The sequence below is a fragment of the Hyaena hyaena genome, unplaced genomic scaffold (genome assembly GCF_003009895.1).
Source record: "Hyaena hyaena isolate Hyena2069 unplaced genomic scaffold, ASM300989v1 scaffold_406, whole genome shotgun sequence".
NCBI lineage: Eukaryota > Metazoa > Chordata > Mammalia > Carnivora > Hyaenidae > Hyaena > Hyaena hyaena.
The window spans coordinates 841,204-863,940 of NW_024081038.1; the positions used below are offsets into that span (position 1 = coordinate 841,204).

General features: G+C 46.8%; 1 protein-coding gene across 1 annotated transcript in view; it reads left to right on the forward strand.

The window, feature by feature from the left end:
* Positions 1-22,737, forward strand: part of LOC120245132 (short transient receptor potential channel 2) — a 36,375-nt gene that overhangs the window by 3,356 nt on the left and 10,282 nt on the right. The window contains 14 exon segments of the mRNA XM_039252048.1: positions 1,064-1,219; positions 3,290-3,468; positions 7,214-7,296; positions 7,542-7,714; positions 10,061-10,133; positions 11,690-11,817; positions 12,422-12,533; positions 13,103-13,125; positions 13,470-13,490; positions 15,312-16,033; positions 17,863-18,075; positions 19,029-19,193; positions 20,041-20,215; positions 22,499-22,699. Coding sequence (XP_039107979.1) covers positions 1,064-1,219; positions 3,290-3,468; positions 7,214-7,296; positions 7,542-7,714; positions 10,061-10,133; positions 11,690-11,817; positions 12,422-12,533; positions 13,103-13,125; positions 13,470-13,490; positions 15,312-16,033; positions 17,863-18,075; positions 19,029-19,193; positions 20,041-20,215; positions 22,499-22,699 — 2,424 coding nt within the window.

Consider the following 22,737-nt stretch of genomic DNA (forward strand, 5'->3'; position numbering starts at 1 on the left):
GCCCTTCTCAGGTGTATGGTGTTGGCAAACTCTGAGGTTTCTATTTACATAGAATTCAATGGGAGGGCCACCTGGCTGGCTTAGTGGATAGAGCATGTGACTTGATCTTGGGGTTATAGGTTTGAGCCCCACGTTGGGTGGAGAGATTACTTAAAAATAAAATTTGGAAAAAAAAGTAATAGGAATGGCATTCCCTGAATTATGCAACATGCGTGCCCTGCTTTGATCTGAGTAGTCTGGGAGAAGCCTTAGGACACTGACATAATTATAAATGCCAACAAATAGAACCTGTATACACCTGTGAATATCACTGTCAAGAGGATGCTGGGCGCTGTCTCTCTCTCTCTCCTAGAAATAAATAAAAATATTTTTAAAAAAAAGGGGGGGGGCGCCTGGGTGGCTTAGTCACTTAAGTGTCCGACTTTCGCTTAGGTCATGATCTCGCGGTTCATGGGTTCGAGCCCTGCGTCAGGCTCTGTGCTGGCTGCCAGCTCAGAGCCTGGAGCCTGTTTAGGAGTCTGTGTCTCCCTCTCTCTCTGACCCTCCCCTGCTCACGCTGTCTCTCTCTCTCTCTCTCCTAGAAATAAATAAAAATATAAAAAAAAAAAAAAAAAAAGAGGATGCTGGGGGATGAGCTCTGCAGACTAATCTGGGAAGTCTCCATAGGGATTTACAGATTGAGAAGGTTGGCCTTAGCATTCTCTGGAGTAGAGAACTAACAAAGACCATTGGTCTCAGCGCTGTCAGGCTCCCTAGCAGGGGTCTAATAGAGACAGAGATTAGCACTGCCTGCCAGAACCAGAGGACAGGGAAGCAGCAAGTCTATTGAGTCAGGGAAGGTTTCTAGCTGGGAGGACCACTGTGAACCTTCATGGTGTCATTTTGTGGGCTGAGGTCTCATCTACTTCATTTGCCGATTCACTGTGTTCCCTGACCTTTCTGGGCTTCCAGCTAGCTCTACAATGGAAGAATGTCCTTTTCCCACCCATTTTCTTGTGTGCAGTCAGGGGAGCATCTGTCTTCCCATCACCCTTAAATCCTTCTCTCAACCTTTTGTCCCCAGGTAACTGTGGCTGTGCTTTCCTGCAAATTGATGTGGGCCGTTCTTCCTGGTCCCTGGACAGACCTTTTGTCACCCTGCTCCCTGCAACCATGCTTATGTCACTGGCTGACTCAAAACAGGGGAAAAACCGCTCAGGGGTCCGCATGTTTAAAGATGGTAAGAAGGTAAAAGCAGAAATGGGAAATGGACTGAGCCAGAGAGAGTGTAAGAAAGAGACACAGTCATGCTAAGCTAGAGGACCCACTAGAGAGGGCCATGGTGCTGTTAGGTGGAATTGTGGGAGGGGCCTGCGCATAGGCTTGGTTGTATCTGTCGGGGCATTGGGTAGGTAGTGAGTGAACAACTACTGTATGTTTATGTGAGTTCTCTGTGATGAGAATATATGGTAGCCGAGAACATTTATGTGCTATGATTTATATTTACACATAACATGATTTAGTGGAGCCTGATGTAAAACCCCTATTTGTGAGTAGTGTTTTTATTTGTACAAATCTACAAATGTGTGAGGACAGTAGTCGCCCTTTATCCACAGTTTCACTTTCCACAATTTCAGTTACCTACAGTCCACGACAGCCCAGAAGCAGATGATGTTCCTTCTGACATATTATCAGAAGGTAAATAGTAGCCTCACTATGTCACAATGCCTGTGTCATTTGCCTCACTTCATCTCATCACGTAGGCATTTTATCACCTCACGTCACCCCAAGAAGAGTGAGCAGAGGACAGTAAGATATTTTGAGAGAGAGAGAGACCACATTCACATAACTTTTATTGTAGTTTGTCATTATATGCTCCGTTTTATCATTGTTGTCAATCTATCTCTGTCCCCAACTCATAAATTAAGCTTTATCATAGGTATGAGCGTATAGAAGAAAACATAGCCTATCTGTGTGGTTTCAGGCATCCACTGGGGGTCTTGGAACATATCCCCCACAGATGAGGAGGGACAAATATATATGTGTTAGTAGTATAGAATGTTTATGTAAGTGATGGAACGCTAACAGGATGGATATGGCTAGGTAGAATTTAGTGCTTCCTGATTCCAATCCATGCAAATCTCTGAGTTCACTAGGCACTGCAGAACAGACATAAGATCTGATTCCTGGCCTCTGGGGACTTAAGTCTAATAAGGATTTGTCTGTGTTGAAGTTGAGGTGTTTGTAGTGTGAAGGAAGGGTATGGGAGGGGCCTATGAGGTGTAGGAGAAGGATATGGGAGGGGCCTATGAGGTGCAGGAGATGAGGTGCCACCACAGGGTGCTGGCAAGCAAAGGTGAGAAAGGTTTGCAGTATTAGCATGTCACACAGTGAGTCTGTATGGAGGCCATGGAGCGTTGTGAGGGAGGTGGAAGTCTCATGGTCCAGGAGGAGCAGTTGTAGCTCATCTAATCCACAGGGCGAGTGGTCACCTCAGACCCCAACACTACAGGTACCTCCTAAAATGAGACATTGGGGATGCCTGGGTGGCCCAGCCAGTTAAGCATCTGACTCAGTCTCGGCTCAGGTCATGATCTCACAGTTCATAAGTTCAGGTTCTGCATTGGGCTTTGCACTGACAGTGTGGAGTCTGGTTGGGATTCTGTCTCTCTCCCTCTCTCTGTCCCTCCCTCGCTTGTGCGCGCGTGCTCTCTGTCTCTCTCTCTCTCTGTGTCAAAATAAGTAAATAAACTGGGGCACCTGGTTGGCTCAGTTGGTTAAGCGTCTGACTTCGACTCAGGTCATGATCTCACAGCTCGTGAGTTCAAGCCCCACATTGGGCTCTGTGCTGACAGCTCAGAGCCTGGAGCCTGCTTCACATTCTGTGTCTCCCTCTCTCTCTGCCCCTCCCCCACTCACACTGTCTCTCCATCAAAAATAAATAGACATTAAAAAATAAAATAAAGTTTTAAAAAAACTTTCATAAATAAAATGAGACATTGACAAGGTCCCTGGAGAGGTGTAGAATGAGGTTGTGCTGGGAACGGTGTGGACCTGTGACAGAGGAGTGATGGTGCGAAGGCAAGGCACTGGGTCTAAGTGCATCTTAACTGGCCTGCTTGGCACTGCCAAACCCTGAGCACCAAGGCCTAAGGGGCCAGTTAATGATGGTCTCATTTTTCCTTTTATCAGAGTTTAATCTGTATAGTCCTTGTCTTTCCTCTCCTCAGTATTGACCTTCTCTTTCTTTCTTTGTCCCTCCCGTTCACCCATTTACTCTCCCTCTTATTTTCTCTCTTTTTCCCTTGAGATGATTTCCTGGCTGCAGCCTAAGGTGAGTCCTGGGATCGACTTCGCCTGACCTGCTCCCAACCCTTCACACGTCAGCAGTCTTTTGGCCTGGCCTTCCTCCGGGTGTGTTCCTCCCTGGACTCCTCACATGACCCTGTGGGGGGTCCCTCTGCTCCTGGGAGCTCTAGGCTAACTCAGGTATGTACGACAATGGAATAAGGACTTCATATTTTCCCACTTTTCTCAGTTTTTGGTTAGAAGGCTGGGTCTTGATTGAGGGGTAAAGACACACACATGCTCAAATAAAAACAGAAATGGGCTTGCTGCCCTTCCTTACAGGTAAGAGTGAACAACTCCTCTTCCCTTTCACCCTTGGCAGTGAGCCTGCAATACAGTGTACACAAAGCTGCTGGACCATTGGTTCTTTAGCAAGAATGAAATTTCTTTTTGGATTCAAACTTAATCTCCTTCTTAAGGTTTAGGTTCCTGTGGGCTCTAGCTTTCATCAGACTTTTCCTTCTAGCATCTGAAAGTCCCAGGGCTCACTTACCATGTCTCTGTCATTGTTGTTGCCTGACCCACCTGCCAGGAAAGCCAGTTACAATCTTAGATATGTGCTCTTCAGTTTTGTTTTCCTGCTTTCTTTCCCTGTACAACACACACAGGCTGTTAAGAGATGGATAGGTATCTGGTCAGTTTACGTCCTCTCTTCTCAGCCAGTTTTCTAGTTATTTTTTCATCCTGAGCCTATTCTGACTTCTCCTGCTTTCTTACCACTGATGTCTTCATTTCTTTTCAGTACCCTCTACCATATAATTCACTCACAAACAAATACAAAGACAGAATCACACAAAGCTAGAGTTGTAGAATTCTAGAGGTGAAAAATACTTAGAGAGCATCAAGCCCCAGCCACCTCATTTTATGTATCAGCTAGGGACACTTGCTTATTCAGATTCACACAGTGAGCCAGAGCAGAAGACAGACTAGAAATCAGTCTCCTGTCATTATACCACAGAGCTTCCTATGCACATAATACATTTCTAGAAGCTCCAAACATCTGGGGCACCTGCGTGGCTCAGCTGGTTAGGTGTCTGACTCTTGTTTTCGGCCCAGGTCATGATCTCATGGTTTGTGGGATTGAGCCCTGCATCAGGCTCTGCACTGATGACTCAGAGCCTGCTTGGGATTCCCTCTCTCTCTCTCTTTCTCTCTCTCAAATAAATTTAAAAAAAGCTCCAAACATCTGACATAACCAAAAGAAGTTCAGTTCCAAGAGTGAACATCGCAGGTGTCACTCTTGTTGAGGTTACTGAGAAAAACAGACCGGGGGGCATCAGAAGAGAAAATGGAGGAGGAAATGGAGATGCTTCTGTAGTAGAGCCTTGGGGGAGACCCAGAGAATGGAGACACAGTAAAGCCTGGTCTGAGATTTACTCCTCCTTCGTGGGAAGGGCTAAAAAATGCAGCAGGACCAGTGGAAGCAGCTCCATGTGCTCTGCCAGGTTCTAGTATTGCGGTGCCAGGGGGCCGACACGAATGAAGCTACAGCCCTGTGGGCCTGGCCTCAATAAAATGGAAGCATGAGATGAGGGACCTGTTTGTCTTGTTCCATACTGATTCCTGGCAGCTAGAACAGTGCCTAGAACAAAGTAGGCTTTTAGAATAACTTACTTTCAGAGGCAAGTTGTAGATAGGATCACCACCATAAAGTTTACCATCCAAACTGAGACACTTGGAGAGGAAAAAAGAGTGCTATTAATTACATAGAGACAACAGTATTGTCCTGGGCAAATCAGGACATACAGTCTCCCTGATTATAGGCTAAATAAGGGCTTCTTTTGCACCTTTAAGACCAAGGAGGAAGTCAGCAACTCCAGAGCTATAATGTCAGAAGGGCTATCAATAGCGGAGTGAAATATATTCCACATATATTTCATGTGGTTTCAGTGAAACCACAGGGAAAGAAATTCTAAAATGTTTTTAAAAGAGAGTGTTGATACATGGAAACAGATTGATGGCATTCATAAGATGTTTAAAATGTAAGATGTGTTGTTCTAATGGTATATTAGAGTGAAAGCAAAACATACGGGCTTTTAACCCCATGACATAGGGTCTTTCATGGCACTGGTTTTCTAGTTAGGAAACAGAAGCACAGAGAACTTTAGTGACATGTCCCAGGTCACACTGCTAAATAAGTCTCAGAGTAGGTCTGAATCTAGGCCACCTGACTCCATGTAACCTGTGCATGGAAGCTCAGTTCCTAATGATTAATCTCACTTAGAGTTAAATAAACCATAAATCTCCACACCCATCTAGTTACCCTTTCTAGTGGTAGTCTCTAAAATATATGAGACAAGGTAAAGAAAAAATAGAAATCCAGAAAAATTAAACAAAATATTTCAAAATTATTAATGCTGTGTCCCAGATGAGATTGTAAGGGCAATTATAAAATATTAAATGGTAAAGGTGATTACATACATATGTATATACATACATAAATCAAAGAGGCTGTGAATGGAAATAAAAATACTACTTCTCATGTTTGCAGAATGAAGCCAAAGTCATGCTTTACAAGAAAGATGTTTACCTTTAAAAGAATCTCCTAGGGGCACCTGGGTGGCTCAGTTGGTTAAGCATCCAGCTTCAGCTCAGGTCATGATTTCGCGGTTCGTGGATTCAGCCCTGCATCAGGCTCTGTGCTGACAGCTAGCTCAGAGCCTGGAGCCTACTTCTGATTCTGTGTCTCCCTCTCTCTCTCTCTGACCCTCCCCTGCTCACACTGTTTCTCTCTCTCTCTCAGAAATAAATAAAACATTTAAAAAATATATTTTTAAGAAATCTCCGATAGGGGCACCTGGGTGGCTCAGTCAGTTAAGCGACCAGCTTCTACTCAGGTCATGATCTCGTGGTTCGTGAGTTCAAGCCCCACATCAGGCTCTGTGCTGACATCTCAGATCCTGGAGCCTGCTTCAGATTCTGTGTCCCCTTCTCTCTCTGCTCACCCCCTGCTTGTGCTCTGTCTCTATCAAAAATAAATAAACATTTAAAAATTTAAAAAATAAAAGAATCTCCTATAGAAGAGTCAACTAAATTAAAGACAAAGTTTTTTCATTTTTTTAAATTCAAGGGAAAAAGGAAATTTGGAAAAATAAAAAAGGAAATAGGTACAGATGAATTGACAGATAAATTGAATTTTGAAAAAATAGAAACCGTAGCACATACCACATAAATAAAATCTATGTAGAAATTTTTTATTGCATGATTTTCACATGTAGAAATTTCTGGAGTTAGAAGTAGAGAGGTATCTATACATACATACACACACATTTCTATAAATAGCTAGAAATGGTGGCTTAAATTGGTAGGTTTTTAGTTGCAGGTGAACAAAATTTTCACAAAATAAATCATACTGGAAATAAAATAATACTATTAATATTTAGACGAGAAAAATGTCCTCAAAAGAGTTCAAAATAGGACTATTTTTAACTAATGCGAAATATATACGTATGCATTGTTTCTCTCATGTAGGTGTATGAAGAGAGACAAGTGATTGGAGTTTTGTACCTACATGAATGAATTTTATATATGTACAGATTTAAATTACATGTGTGTATATATATGCTTTCAAAAGTTTGCACATGGTTTTTAGTCCCATGACCCCATTTTTCCCAGCAACATATATTCTTTGATCCCAGGGACTTTCAGGATCATGACAAGACCCTTACTTAGCATTGGGGAACTAAGTATACAACATTACTGAATCTCGAATCTTAGACCTGGAAGAGAGTGTGCACACAAGCAAAGGTGCCCCATGAAGTTATAGCAAATATGCTTAGTCATTAAGCTGAAGTCCTCAGGTTTGGGAATAGCCCTGGCACAGGTGGCAGCTCCCCCTGGTGGCAAATGTCTGTAGTTCATATTTCTCTGTTTTTTTTCTCCTTAGGGTTCTGATGCCCAGGAGTCTGATCCCAGCCCCTGGCTGGCTAATCCTTCCATTCGGAGGACATTCTTCCCAGATCCCCAAACGTACGTAGCTACTGGAACATAGGTCCTTTGTCCACTTCTCATTTCTTTCTCCCAAAAAGAGAAATGCTACCAAGTCACTCACAGGCACACAAGCCGTGCCTGGTTTCCCCCCACTTAATCACAACCTCGGGACATAACCCTATCTGTATATCAAGCTGGCTTTCTTGGTTAGATGTCACTGACTTGAGTGAGAGGAATGGAGTCTCTGTTCTGAGTGAAACTGAGTCCTCTCTGTTTGTCTACAGGAACACCAAGGAAATTTCAAAGCTTAAGAATATCCTAAAGCAGCTGCAGCCAGGGGCTTTGGGACGTTCAGCCGGTATGGTGCTTTCAGCTGCCCGCAGGGTGCCCCCCACGAGCGTGATAAGCACAAAAAACAGCCACACAGAACCTGGTCCCAGTCATCCAGCCAGCACAGGTGAGTCCCCATGACCTACCTTTGGCTCCTTGCTCTCCCTGGCACCATCCTTCCTCCCTGAATCCACTGCTGCTATACAAGGGTGGCTTACAGATGGGACTTCCTGTGGGAGAAAAGACCATTGTCAGTGCCTTGTTACCAGAGGAGAAGTCAAATACTATATAGTAATTGAAATCAGGAATCCTTATCTCTTTGGGCCTCAATTCCCCCATCTTCAAAGTGAAGGAATTAAACCAAAAAGCTTTTCGCCCTCTTGCAGTATTAATGTTTTGTGATTACTTCAGAAGGACAGTTAAGTCAGGGTGATGGTGTATGGAGCTTGTTGGGGAGATAAAGTAGGGGAATAGCATGATTTTATCACAGAGGAAGAAAAGATTCACCATTTTGGAGCTCCTACTTAGCACAAGACATTGCTAATGCACTTTTACTAATTTATTTAATGTTCATAACAAACTTGTGAAGTAGATACTGTTATACTCATTTTACAAAAGAATCTGAGGTATTTCTGAATCACACAGATATTAAGTGGCAAAACCAAGGTTTGAACCCCAGAGTTCTTGTTCTTTTTACTGTTCTAGATAGTAAAAGAGAAAACAAGTAGAGTTCTCACTGAAAACCTTTGGTTTCACTCATTGCTTCACTGGGAACATTTTTAAAAAGGAAACAGCTGATCGGTTTCAAAGAACTGGCCAAAATTACCGAAATAGTAAGCATATTATCTCATGGCAGAAATAGGGCACATTGTTCATCTACTATTGCATAACGAATTACCCCCAAACTTAGTAGCTTACAATAGTATTTATCATTTCACAGTTTCTCATGGTTAGGAATCTGGGCATGACTTAACAGCATCTTCCGGCTCCAGATCTGTCACAAAGCTATAGTCTTTTCAAGGCTCCACTGGAAATGATTTGCTCCCGAATTCAGTCACATGGTTGTTAGTAGCATTCATTTCCTCATGAGTTGTAGGACTGAGGCTTCTCTCAGTTCCTTTGCCATGAGAGCCTCTCCCTGGAGCACCTCACAGCATGGAAGCTTGTTCATCAGACTGAACAAGCTAGAGGGCAAGAGAGAGCATACTAGGAAGAAAGAAGTCAGTCCGGGGCGCCTGGCTGGCTCAGTCGGAAGAGTGTGTGACTCTTCATCTTGGGGTCAAGAGTTCAAGCCCTATGTTGGGTGTAGAGATTACTAAAAATAAATTAATTAATTAACAAGTCAGTCTTTTATAACCTGATCCCAGGAGTGGCATCCCATCACTTCTGCCACATTTTATTCATTAGAAGCAAGTTACGAGGTTCTGCCTAAATTCAGGGGGAGGCATAAATACCAGGAGGCAGGTATCAATAGGAGTCCTTTCCGAAGCTGTCTACAACATAAGAAAGGACGTAGTTTATTATTTTAAGAGACAGAAAATGGGAAGGGTATAACCTTTTGGGGGCACCCAGTCAGCTGCACACTGGAGCTATGAAAGTACCTGCAAAATACTAACTCCTATATAAAGTGTTTCATAGGTTCTGAATAGCTAGACAAATGTTCATTGCTGGGTTTTGTTGCTACTCATTTGATAGATATCCGAACATCTCCGTGTGCAAAGCTTCATGCTAGGTGTCAGGGATCCACAGCACATAAAATAGCAGTTCTCCTACCCTAATGGAGAGACATTTCCATGTCATTCAAGTAAGTCTACAACTGCAAGCTGTGATGGGTACTTAAAAGGCAAAGCATAATAGATTAGAGAATTCAGGGAAAGTGCCTCACAGAAATTAGTATTTTATCTGAGACTTGAAGAGTAAGAAAGAATTAACCAGGCAAAAAGGATAGAAAGAATATTCTTAAAAGAAGGAATTTCATGGGGCGCCTGGGTGGCTCACTGCGTTAAGCATCAGATTCTTGGTTTCGGCTCAGGTCATGATCTCACGGTTCATGGGTTCCAGCCCTTAGTCTGGCTTCTTGCTGACAGTGCAAGAAGAATCCTGCTTGGGATTCTCCCTCTCTCCCCATCTCTCTGTCTCTCCTGCATGTGTGTGTGCTCTTTCTCAAAAATAAATAAACTTTAAAAAAGAAAAAAGGGGTGCCTGGGTGGCTTATTCGGTTGAGCATCTCACTTTGGCTCAGATCATGATCTTGCTGTCTGCGAGTTCCAGCCCCGTGTCTGGCTCTGTGCTGACAGCTCAGAGCCTAGAGCCTGCTTCAGATTCTGTGTCTTCGTCTCTCTCTGCCCCTCCCCCACTCACATTTTTTCTCTCTCCCTCTCTCAAAAATATTTAAAAGCAGCAAAAAAGGGAACATCGTATATGAAGGGCTTCTTGTTAATGAGCTAGATTTTAATGAGTATTTCTAACACAGAGCTCAAACCAGAAGAGCAAAACTCAGAAAATAATGTGGGCAAGACAAAGAGACGGAAAGTGCAAGCCCACAGGTGAGTAGATCAACCTGAAAGAGCCATATCACCTCCCCAAACCTTATTGCCCGTCTACACCACTTCCCCCACTGTGTCTTAGTTAGATCATCGAGTACCATTGTGTCTTGATCTCATGGTCTGGACCCAGAGGGTAGTAGAGAAAAGATGTCCTTGTCCACTTGTTGTCAGTTAGGCAAGGAGGAAGTTCTGTAGGAAATCAGAATCTGAAGATGGGCATGCTGTATCTCATGGACTTCATTAAAATTGAAGTCTTTTTTCTGCTTTAAACTACACTGTCAAAAAGATAAAAATACAAGTCACAGAATATGTGAGGTATTATTTGCATATCAGATATCCAATAAGGGACTTGTTTCTAGAATACATAGAGAACCGCTTACAGCTCAACAATAAAAAGATAACCTAATTTTTAATGGACAAAAGATCTGAATGGATTTTCCTCCAAAGAAGATAAATAAATGGACTATAAGCACATCAAAAGATGCTTAATATCTTTAGCCATCAGAGAAGAACAAATCAAAACTACTGTGATCACACCCACTAGGGTCGCTGTAATCAAAATGACAATAGCAGGGGCGCCTGCCCGGCTCTGTCAGTGGAGCATGCAACTCTTGGTCTCGAGACCATGAGTTCGAGCCCTACGCTGGGTGTAGAACTTACTTTAAAAATAAATTTTAAAAAAAAGACAATAACATGTTGGCAAAGATGTGGAGAAATTGGAACTCTCATACATTGCTGGTGAAAATGTAAAATACTGCAGCCACCTTGATAAACAGTTCTTCAAAAACCTAAACAGAATTACCATAGGACGCAACAATTCCACTCCTAGGAACAGACCACAAAGAACTGATAACAGGTGTCCACACAAAAACGTATAGTCAAATGTCCTTAGCAGCATTATTCATAATAGCCAAAAGGTGGAAATAACCCAAATATCCACCAATTGATGAACAGGTAAACCAAATGTGGTATATTTTTACAATAGAATATTGTTCAACCATGAAGTATGGACACATGCTACAATATGGACGAACCTTAAAACATGCTAAGTGAAAGTAGTCAGTCAGAAAAGACCACATATCATGTGATTGGATTTATGTGAAATGTCCAGAATAGACAAATCCATACAGACAGAAAATAGATTAGCTGTTGCCAGGGTCCTGGTGAGGGCAGGTGTGGGAGTGACTACTAATGGGTCTAGGGTTTCTTTTGGGGGTGATAAAAATGTTCTGGAATCAGTCGTGGTTACACAACCTTGTGAATATCCTAAAACCGTTGAATAATATACTTTAATAGGATGAATTTTATGGGCTGTGCATTATATGTGAATAAGAAAAAATAATTTAAAAAACCCAAGAGCAGCAATAGAACTTCTGTTCTCAGATGTTCAAGGTTAAATGACCTCCCTCGAGATGGGTACATCAAGTGGGAAAACCAGAACTCCAACTAGGGCTTTTGGCTCCACATCGACAAGTCCACAATCTTCTGTCCTAACTCAAGGCTCCTTCAGCCCTTGTGGCCTCTTACTAATAGCTGGTCTTTATTCTCTCTCACAGGCCTTTATCCAGCTTGAACTGTCGGCCTAACCAGAGGGCGATAACAAAGGCAGGGCAGAGAGAACACCAGCGACCCCAGGCGCAAAGCAGTGGGGTCCAGGATAGCTCGCTGTGCCCCATTTGCTCAGGTGAGCTGCTGCGGCTCAGGGGTTACTGTGGGGCTGCTAGGCATCCCTTGAGGCAGGACTGGGCGATCTAGGAATGCTGACAGGGAACATTCGAGCTTGGACTCCTAGTCTTCCCCACAGTTACATACAAGTCTATATTGAGCACATATTCACATCGTGTTGGCCCAGCTGAGGAAGGGACACGGGCCCTGTGCCCAGGAAAAACATGAAACAAAATATAAAATACTAGCAGAGAGGGCCTCGCATTTTCTCCAGAACTTTTCCCTCCATGTCCCAGTTCTCTTAAGTCCCTGTTCAAATGGTACTTATTTGCCAAGTCTTCTCTCAGCACTTAGCACTTCTCCCTTCTGCTTTGTGTCACAGTTGCTTGCAGCTTTAGTTTATCTTCTTTCCTGACCTCTACAGTCCAGAAGGACAGGCCTGGGTTTACACCCCTCAGCTCCTGGCACAGTGGAAGGCATACAGTAAACCCTTGATAAATATTCGATGGATTCCTGAGCAGATAGTGTAAGACATATACTATCCAGCCAGAGTAAACTTCCTGCAAAAACAGCCCACTCTGGGAGCAGGCCCAACTTTGTTAACCTCCTTCTCTCCCCTTCAGGCTCCTTCAGCATTGAAGTTCTTCCCCGGCATGCTGCCACTTGTGGAGAGACCTCCCCACCTCACCCAGCTTCTCCCTCCTCCTCACCATCTTCATCACCGTCTGTCCTGTGGCTGTCCTCCCCGGACAGCTCACCACCCACTTCCTGGGTCCAGTGCCCTATATGCCAATTGGACTTCTCAGCAGGAGAAGTAGAAGAACATGCCAGCATGTGTGGGGAGGTCCCTCAGGCATGAGCCATGAGGTCCTGTGGTTTTGGCCCCCCCGCCCTCTGTGACTCAAATGGGAGTAGACCTCTTGACAGCGGAGAAGAGCTAATAAGGCCAGGCTGTCCTCTCTCCTCTCTACTTGTTCCCCCAGGACTCTGCCTCAGGGCACCTCTGGGCCCAGCCTGCTCTCCACTCCCAGTTGTCAAGGCTTCTATCACCATGGCACACTGTTCTCCCAAAGACAGATCCTTCCTTTTCCCCTCTGGAACTTCTGGGGTAGAACTGATAATCTCTCTGGGGCTTTGAGGCATAATACAGAACATCTTCCTCTCAGTGAGTGATGAAACATCCTCATGCCCATTTTCCTGAAAGAAAAACCAGACCCAGTGAAAACAAAAGCACTGCCTGGCAGATGAGACCCTGTGGTATACTGGAAAGTTAGAGTGATTTTTGAGCCTGAGGCTGACCTCCAGCATCCCATGAGCTTAACTCCCAGTATCCTTGGTGGGTTCCCTCCCTCCATACAATCAAGTTAACGATGTTGCTCTGTGACCTTAAGCAACTTGAGTTCTTCATCTTGGACCCAGAATTAAGCATCAGTAACAGAAAACCCCCATCCTGCTTGCAGAGCAATTCCAGGGATCAGATGGGTTAATGACTAAAGAATGGTTCTAGGCAAACCTTGGGCAAAACCCAGTCCCCATCTGTATGAGGCAGTTGGACCAGAGGGTCTCCAAGGTCTCCTCGACCTATGGCTTTCTAAATTCTATTCCCGCACCTTTCTTGAGCAACTGTGTCCTCCTCCTCCCCAGAAGTTTTCACTGTGTGGTATTCAGCAGTTCCTCTGGTCTCGAGGGCACAGGGCAGAGGGGGAGCAGCTGGTCCTGGCAAAGGGAGGGCCCAGGGCGGGGTTCTAAACTCAAGGGTAGGAAAGAGGAAGCCGGGCACAGTCGGGAGTAGCCACAGCAGGAGTTCAGTCCTTCGGTCCCTGCCAGCCTAGGTGGGTGCAGCCATGGACCTCCTCACGGTAAGAGGCCTGTTCTCCTACCTTCCCTCATCCTGGTCCCATTTCTGGCCATGATTAAAACAGCAGATTGAGCCACAGGGACAGTAAGGATATCCTAGCTGCCATGCAGGGTGATGGACATTGCCATGTTTGTGGAGGGGAGCCCTTGGAGTCCTGAGCCTGGGCCCAGAGAAAAGAGCACTGCAGGGTCAGCTAGGCCTGGTAGAAGAGAGGAACAAGGCAGCACTGAGGAAGAAATGTCACCAAAAACAGGAGAGGGCAAAGCCAGGGAAGGTTGCGCAGGAGGAGTATTGGGATGTGCTAGGAGGCCGGGACAGAGCTGAGGGGTGTGGGGAAAGCCCAGTTCAAAGACCCTCCTGTGCAGACGTGTCTGGACCTGTCCTCCAGAGGCTCTGGGACTCTCAGAGGGATGAGCAGCTGGGAGACGAAGTCAGCAAGATGGGAGTGGATCGCGGGCAGATCCTGTGGTAGATTCCTAGCGTGGCCTGGTCCACCTGCTTTAAGCCACCCTTTTTCAGAGTGCCCACACTGGCCCAATGTGTGTGGGTTGCTGCAAGGTAGAAGTTGTGCTGAGGAAGGGAACCCTGGCTAGGCCCAGGCCTGGCACTGCCTCACCTAAGGATCTACGCAATACAATGGTGACTAAGGAGACCTTGGTAATCTTCAGTGCTGCTCTTTGGGGGCAGGTAGTCATAAACTAAGGAATGCAGGGAACATAGCTCTAGAAGCTGGAATGGGATTCTCCCTTAGAGCCATTCTGTCCTGCCAACACCTGGACTTCCTATGCCCTATGATACTGATTTCTGAATTCTGACCTCTAGAACTGTAAGAATACATTTGTATAGTTTTAAGCTAATTGTTTTTTAAAAAGAGCCAACCAAAACCAATTTTCTAAATATCAGTATTTCAGTAAGTAGGATTATTTACTAAGAGCTTACAAAATCTATACAAGAAACTACTATGGTATAAAAGGGTGTTTCCAAAATGATTGATTCCCAAAAAACATGGAAATGAAAGTTACCCCCTACACAAACACAATTTTGGGGGAAACATTCATATTGTCATTATGTAAGATGATTACATTGGGTAAACCATATATACTATAGTATAGGATGTATATTTGATATAGAATTTAATTTCAGATGGATAAAGGTGGTGGCATTGTTAATTTCCTTAAAAGAAGAAAATGGAATCATTTATTTGTCTATATTATTATATCCCGCATTTTGGAGGTTTCAAATAAGTAAAGATTCCAGAAACCCAAAACTAGTAACAATTCCTATTTGAGTTGAGAAGTACCATAAAAGAGTAGTTAAGAACACTAACTCCCCAGCCAGACTGCCTGGGTCCACATCTCATCAAAGTGGTTTGGCATGTCTATATCTCAGTTTCCTCTCCTGTTGAAGGGGACGTGATCGCTCCTACCTCACAGGGTTATTGTAAGGATTGAGTTAACGTACTTGTGAAGTGCTCAGAAGGAGCATATATAGGCACAACACTAAATGCCCTTTGAAAGCAACACTGTTAGTATGTGTTTGGGCTAAAGCACAATAGAACAGTGGCTGGGTTGAGGGCTTAAAGGTGGAAGGGTGAGGGAGGCCCCAAAGCAAAGGAGGTTGGGGACTGGGGGTCCCACCCCCTCTATCCTTTATCTAACCACAGCCCAACTGGACTGAGATTGTGAACAAAAAGCTGAAGTTCCCACCTCCGCTCCTGGCTGCCATCCAGGAAGGCCGTCTGGGCCTAGTACAGCACCTGCTGGAGTCTGGGGTGGAGGCTTCAGGCAGCAGGTCATGCGGGCCGCTGAGGAATGTGGAGGAGGCCGAGGACCGCTCCTGGAGGGAAGCTCTCAATCTGGCCATCCGGCTGGGCCATGAGGCCATCACTGATGTGCTGTTGGCCAAGGTCAAGTTTGACTTCCGGCAGATCCATGAGGCACTGCTAGTGGCAGTGGACACAAACCAGCCAGCAGCAGTGCGTCGCCTGCTGGCCCGGCTGGAACAGGAGAAGGGTCACAAAGTGGATACTAGGTCTTTCTCACTGGCTTTCTTTGACTCCTCAATTGATGGCTCGCGCTTTGCCCCTGGCGTCACGCCACTCACCCTGGCCTGCCAGAAAGACCTGTATGAGATCGCACAGCTGCTCATGGACCAGGGCCACACCATCGCCCGGCCCCACCCAGTCTCCTGCGCCTGCCTCGAGTGCAGCAATGCCCGCCGCTATGACCTGCTGAAGTTCTCCCTGTCCCGCATCAACACCTACCGTGGCATTGCCAGCAGGGCCCACCTCTCGCTCGCCAGTGAGGATGCCATGCTGGCTGCCTTCCAGCTCAGTCGGGAGCTCAGGCGCCTTGCATGCAAGGAACCTGAGTTTAAGGTTGGCTTCTCATACTTTCTCCTGCCCTTGGTCCCCCACATCTGTCCTTCCACACAGGCAGGGGTGGGATTGTGGTGGGTTTTCTAGGAAGTGGAAAACAACAGAAAGATAATGAGGCCTAGTTCTGTCCTCAGTAAATCTCCATTAAATGGGGAGAGAGCCATCACTCTGGGGCCACCTAGTTTTATGGGGCGGCACAAACCCCACCCTAGGGATGCCCTGGGTGTCTGAGGGAGGAGGGAGAGCACAGATAGAAAAGCAGCTAGACAGACTTAGAGGTGACATTCAGTGGGACCCATCCTTTCTTTTTTTACTTTTTTCAATCTTTATTTTTGAGACAGAGCGTAAGTGAGGGAGGGGCAGAGAGAGAGGGAGACAGAACCTGAAGCAGGCTCCAGGCTCTGAGCTGTCAGCACAGAGAACAACGCAGGGCTCAAACTCATAAACCGAGATATCATGACCTGAGCCAAAGTTAGATGCTTAAATGACTGAGCTGTCCAGGCACCCCTGGGACCCATCCTTTCTGAAAACCTACTGTGAGGCCCCCACATTGAACATTGTGTGTTGAGGCCTCAAGCTTGTGATCAACAAGAGTGAGGTGGACAAGCCACTCCTAGGATGCTCAGCTTCATTTCGTGCCTCTGTGGAGGGTGCTCCATGGCTTCAAACCCAGAAAAGAGAGGTCAGGAAGCTAGAGCTGTTGTGTTCAGGGCAGACTGCTTCAAAGAAGCAAAATTAATCTTGGCTGCACAGCCAGGAGGTTTATTACAAGTGAGGAAGAGGAGTAGGGAGGATATTTGCAGTAAAATGTGCAGTCCAAGCACAGGCTATTGGGTAGGAAAAGTACACATGGTGATGAGTACAAGGGCCTGTGTGGGACAGAGGAGTGAAGGGAAGCGGGAGAGGCCTGGAGGCGGGGACTGGTCAGGAGCCTTAAATGCCACCAGCCCAGTCCTGTCCCTCACTCATCCCCTGACACCCCCTCTGTGCCAAGAAAACTTGGTCCCCAGGCTCGAGATTACCATTAGGTGGGGAAACAGAGTTCTGAGGCAGGATGTGGCCCATGCCAGGTAAGCTGGGGAAACAGCATGCCATTTCACCAGAGTCATGGAGGGATCAGAGCCTCCATCTCACAGGTAGCAGGAAAGAGTGGTTCCTCCAAAGGACTTTACCTGCGTGCTCACAGTGGCCCACTGAGGGAGGCAGCACAGATTGTCACCCCTACCCTCCAGGCCAGGGAGCTGAGGCTTGCCTAGGGGAAGCACCTGGTCCAGTGTGACACGATCTGAGGGACAGTGCTGGGCGCAGGCCTAGCCTCCTGAAATTATTGCCTGCATTCTCTCTGGAACTGGGGCCCTGAGTAAAACCGAGAATGGACTGGGTAAAGTGGAGCAAGAACTGCCTTACTCATGTCTGCTTGTAATACCGCCAACACAGATTCTCATGTAAGGCAGGTGCTCAAAAAAATCAATGAAGTGAACACAAGAAAGGCATAAAGAAGAGGACGAGAAGTAGAACAGGAAACAGGGAACCGGAAAAGGAAGTACAAGGGATGGGCAAAGGTGGCAGAGAGGTTTGGGTTGCAATGACTTAGTGATGAGTTGTTGGAGCACCAGAGAAGCAAAGTTGACATGGAGACACCTCATTATAGCAAGGAGGAGAGCTGAGGTGGCAGAGAAGGAATGGATGACTCAGAGGGACACCAGATGTGGAAAGGTGACAGTCTGAGGCAGGACAGAGGTAGCCAGGCCCACTGTTGGGAGGGTGGAGCTGACTTAACAGGGCTTGGCCCTCAGGGCAGCAGCACACACAGATCTGCTTCCCTGCAGCCCGAGTACATTGCCCTGGAGTCACTGAGCCAGGACTATGGCTTTGAGTTGCTGGGCATGTGCCGGAACCAGAGCGAGGTCACCGCGGTACTCAATGACCTGGGCGAAGACAACGAGACTGAACCCGAGGCTGAGGGCCTGGGCCAGGCCTTTGAGGAAGGCATCCCCAACCTGGCAAGGCTGCGACTGGCCGTCAACTACAACCAGAAGCGGGTCAGCTGGGCACTACCCACCCCCCATACCCCTTCCCTAATCCCTATCCTGCTGCGGCTAGGTATTCCCCAGCCCAGCCAAATAAGTCCTTCCCCTGCCCTCTGAGACCTGATCCTGAGCACCCTTCTAGCTAGGCCTTGGTCCTATGGGTCTCCCCAACTCCCTTCTTACCTTCAGTCTAAGCCCCTAACCACTCCCCAGCCCTTGGAAGTTCCCTTACCCACTAGGACTCTACCTTCAGACCAGACACCTGGGTTTTATTCAGCTCTGCCTCTAACCTATTGGGTAACTTTGGTCCAGTCTTCTTCTGTTGTTAAACTTCAGTATCTCTCTCTGTTCAACAAGAGTAGACAATCTCTCACGGCTTAGATACCAAGTGATTCTATTATTCCCCACCTCATTAGATGCCTGCCCCCATAATTAAAGACACGCTTCCTTTCTAGCCTCTCCCACCCCTTACTCCTTCCTCTCACCCATCTTCAATTATCCTATCCCACCAGGAGCTTAACCAAAAGCCTTCCTTCATAATGATTCCCCTGGCCCTGCCCCCCAAAACATCAAACCCTACTTTCCCTGCTCCTCCCCTCCTCAAGATGGGTGCCCCACATCTCTAAGAAGGCAGAAACCCCTGTGGGTTCTAAGACTCTGGTACCTAGCTCCACCCACCACTACCTGGCTTCGAGTCAAGAAAGAAAGAGGAATCCATAGAGTCCAGAAAAATCTTTTGAGTTCAGCTTCTCCCTCATAGACTAGGAAACCAAGGCCCAAGGGTGGGGTCTGCCCAAGGTCACATGGCATATGAGTTGCCTCTCTTCTGAGCTGGCTGGCCTGAGAAGAAAAGAAATATGGCTCAGTCTCTGCAGCAGAGAAGGCAGAACTGTGCACCCAACTGGCTCCCCCTCTTTTCCCTGCCTGGTAACCACCCACGTTGCTCATGCGCTGTCTGTGCTTAGTTTGTAGCACACCCTATCTGCCAGCAAGTCCTGTCCTCCATCTGGTGTGGGAACCTGGCTGGCTGGCGTGGAAGCACCACCATCTGGAAGCTCTTTGTCGCCTTCCTCATCTTCCTCACCATGCCCTTCCTCTGCCTTGGCTACTGGCTGGCACCCAAGTCCCGGGTACTAAGAATAAAGTTAATGATAACTGTCACTTACTGAACACTTTGCTAATGTTTCCATGAAGTCACTTGAAGTGGCCCTGGAAAGTAGGTATTACACTTTCATTTTATAGAAGAGGAACGGGGAATAGAAGTGCTCTTTTTATCCAAGGGACACAGTAGATAGCCCAGTCCCATTTTATACTGAGGTCTCTCTGCCTCCAAAGCCTGAACCTCATATATGACCTATACTCTCTTAAAAAGATCCCTGCCCCTACAAATTCTTTGAGAGCCTATACGGACCCAGCTATCTTTATTACCTCATTTCAATAAGCATTTCCTTGAAATGAAGAGTAAGTGGTGGGGAGCAGGCAGTGGCCAGATCTAGTAGAGCTTTATAAGCAGTGATAGAAGCCATTGTAGGATTTTAATGGAGTGAGTGACCCCTTTAGTTGTGTGCTTTAGAAAGTTCTCTCTCCTAGAGGCACGAGGATGGGTTGGGCAGAGGGCAGGAGTTAGGGAGATGGTCGTTGTCTGAGACGGGGACACAGGAGGAGGAGGAGGAGAAGGAACCATTTTGGGATGGAAGATGATGAATTTATTTTTAACTTGGTTGAGACTGAAGAGCCTGTAGGGCCTCCAAGGGGAAGTCACTTTACTCTCTGATCCTCAATTCCTTAGCTGAAACGCATGGGAATACTACTACTCACCTCACGCGGCTGTGAAGGAAAGAGATGTGAAGTAGAGCACATGCTCAATAAATGTCTGAATAAGTGCGTGAGTCAAAGGAGGGGTCTGGAAGCTCTTCTAGGAAGGGGAGGGGTGTGACAGGCCTCTGAGAGCCATGCTTTCCTCCCTCTCCCTGCAAGCTGGGCCGTCTGCTGAAGATCCCAGTGCTGAAGTTCTTGCTGCACTCTGCCTCCTATCTGTGGTTCCTCATCTTCCTGCTGGGTGAGTCCTTGGCCATGGAGACACAGCTGAGCACCTTCCGTGGCCGTAGCCAGAGCGTCTGGGAGACTTCCCTACACATGGTTTGGGTCACAGGTTCGTATGTGGGGCCCTTTATTTGTAGTGGTCCTCCTTGTGGGCCCCCTCGCTGTTTTTCAAAATAAGTACTCCAATGGGGGCGGGGGGGCTCTGCCTGTAGATGCCCCCAGACCTAGAACCAAACCCCTCTGGGTTCCAGCACACCAAGAGACCTTTTCCATTCACCTCTAGTTAGGGGATCTAGCCCTGTGATAAGACTCCCTGAGCAGGGGCCCTATTCTTCCGCGGCTCCAGAGGTTCCTATCCTCCTACAAATAAGACACGGGTCTGTAGTGTCAGGCAGGAAATTACCCTGGCGTAATGGTAGCCTGCCAGGAGCTGTCTATCCCAAAAGTCATGGAACAGAAAGGCTCAGAGACCAAACTGAGATGCTTCAATTATACAGTTTACTAAATCCATAAATGGTGGCGTTGTTATGAGGACCCAAGTTGAAGTTTAAGCAGGGGCTGCAAGAGCAAGAAGTTGCCTTACCCTAACACTTGGTCTATAGGAGAGACATGGAGGCAAGTATGTCTGACCACAGCTGAAGCTTGCTAATCATCCTGATGAGCAGCTATGAATTTCCTTTGCAATTCTTTTTTTTAAATGTTTACTTATTTTATTATTTATTTTTGAAAGAGAGAGAAAGAGGGAAAGCGAGAAAGCAGTGGAGGGGCAGAGAGAGAGAGAGGGAGACACTGAATCCAAAGCAGGCTCCAGGCTCTGAGCTGTCAGCACAGAGCCCGACATGGGGCTTGAACCCACAAGCCATGAAATCACGACCTGGGCCAAAGTCAGACGCTTAACCAACTGAGCCACCCAGGCGCCCCACTCATTTTCCTTTTCCAGCCCTGTCCCCTTCCTACGTGGCCCCATCACTTGGCCAGCTCCCCCTTTTCCTTTAAATCTCAGCTTAAATGTCACTTTTTTTGAGACACTTTTCCTGGTCCCTTCCTACATACTCCTGAAACAGCTTGTTTCCCTGCTCCTCAATCTTAGCATTCACCGTACCAGATTATAACCGCTTGGCTACTTGCCCGTCTCCCTCACTAGAATCCTGGGAGGCTGGGGACGGTATTTGTGACAGGGTCCCACTGGCATATGGTGGTAACTTAACAAATGTTAGTTTAATAGTGACTACTACTAGGCCTTGTTCTGGGCACTAGGAACAAGGAGATGAAACAGACATGGCCCCTGTCCTTAAGGGGTTTGGAGTTCAGGGACGGTGAGGGGGACAGACCCAGGAAGAGATATCCCGCAGGGCTCCAAGGTTGATGGCATCACAGAGATCTGAATGGAGCATTAAGAGCAGAGCTCAAGGAGCAACTCATCACACCTGCTCAGGGAAGGTTCTGCAGATGAGGCAGTATTTGACCTTGGCCATATAGGTGAGCCTGGCTTCAAACAAGTTTGGAAAGGCACTCTAGGGAGACAGAAAAGCACACATGTGTATCCAGGGAATGTAGAAGGGTACAGTGCGGCAGGGTTACCTGGTTAATGGGGTTCACTGTCCAAGACCCCCCCTCATCCCTAGGCCTGGCACTTTTCCCCACTGAGACATGGGTACTCAGAGCAGACGGATAATTTGGAACCCCTTCAAGTCAATATTCTCGAAATATTTTCCCAGCATTTATTCAGTGGAGAGCAGGGAGAAACAGATTTATTTATTTATTTATTTATTTATTTATTTTTAATGTTTCATTTATTTCTAGGAGAGAAAGAGAGAGACAGCGTGAGCAGGGGAGGGTCAGAGAGAGAGGGAGTCACAGACTGAAACAGGCTCCAGGCTCTGAGCTGGCAGTCAGCACAGAGCCCGACGTGGGGCTCAAACCCACGAACCGCGAGATCATGACCTAAGCGAAAGTCGGACGCTTAACCGACTAAGCCACCCAGGCGCCCCTATTTATTTATTTTTTACAAATAGTTTATTGTCAAATTAGTTTCCACATAACACTCAGTGCTCAACCCAAAAGTGCCCTCCTCCATGCCCATCCCTCCTCCCCCCCGAGAAACAGATTTAAACCATTCCCTCCCAGTGCCAGCCTCTCCTACGTATTAGTTTATGCACATAAGCGGACTGAGATCATCCGCACAGGCCCCACAGCAGAGTCTGCATTAGCCGGTAGTCTTTTATTTTTACAGATCACTTCTTACTTATGTAGATTGCATGGTTATGTTTTATCACCTTCGTCCCTGTGATGTTTTAGCTCCCCCCGCTCCACAGATAGGTGCCCCTCTACCTAGCTCTGACGTGGAGGGAGGACAGTTCTGCCTCACCCTGTCCCTGCCTCCTACCTTCAGGCTTTCTGTGGTTTGAGTGCAAGGAAGTGTGGATCGAGGGCCTGTGCAGTTACTTCCTGGACTGGTGGAACATCTTGGACGTAGTCATCCTGTCCCTGTACCTGGCGGCCTTTGCGCTGCGCCTCCTTCTGTCTGGGCTTGCCCACGTGCACTGCCAGGATGCCCCTGATGGGGCTGCCTGCCACTATTTCACCACAGCTGGTGAGTGGCCCCCAACTCAGCTGGGGTTCCCCCCTTCC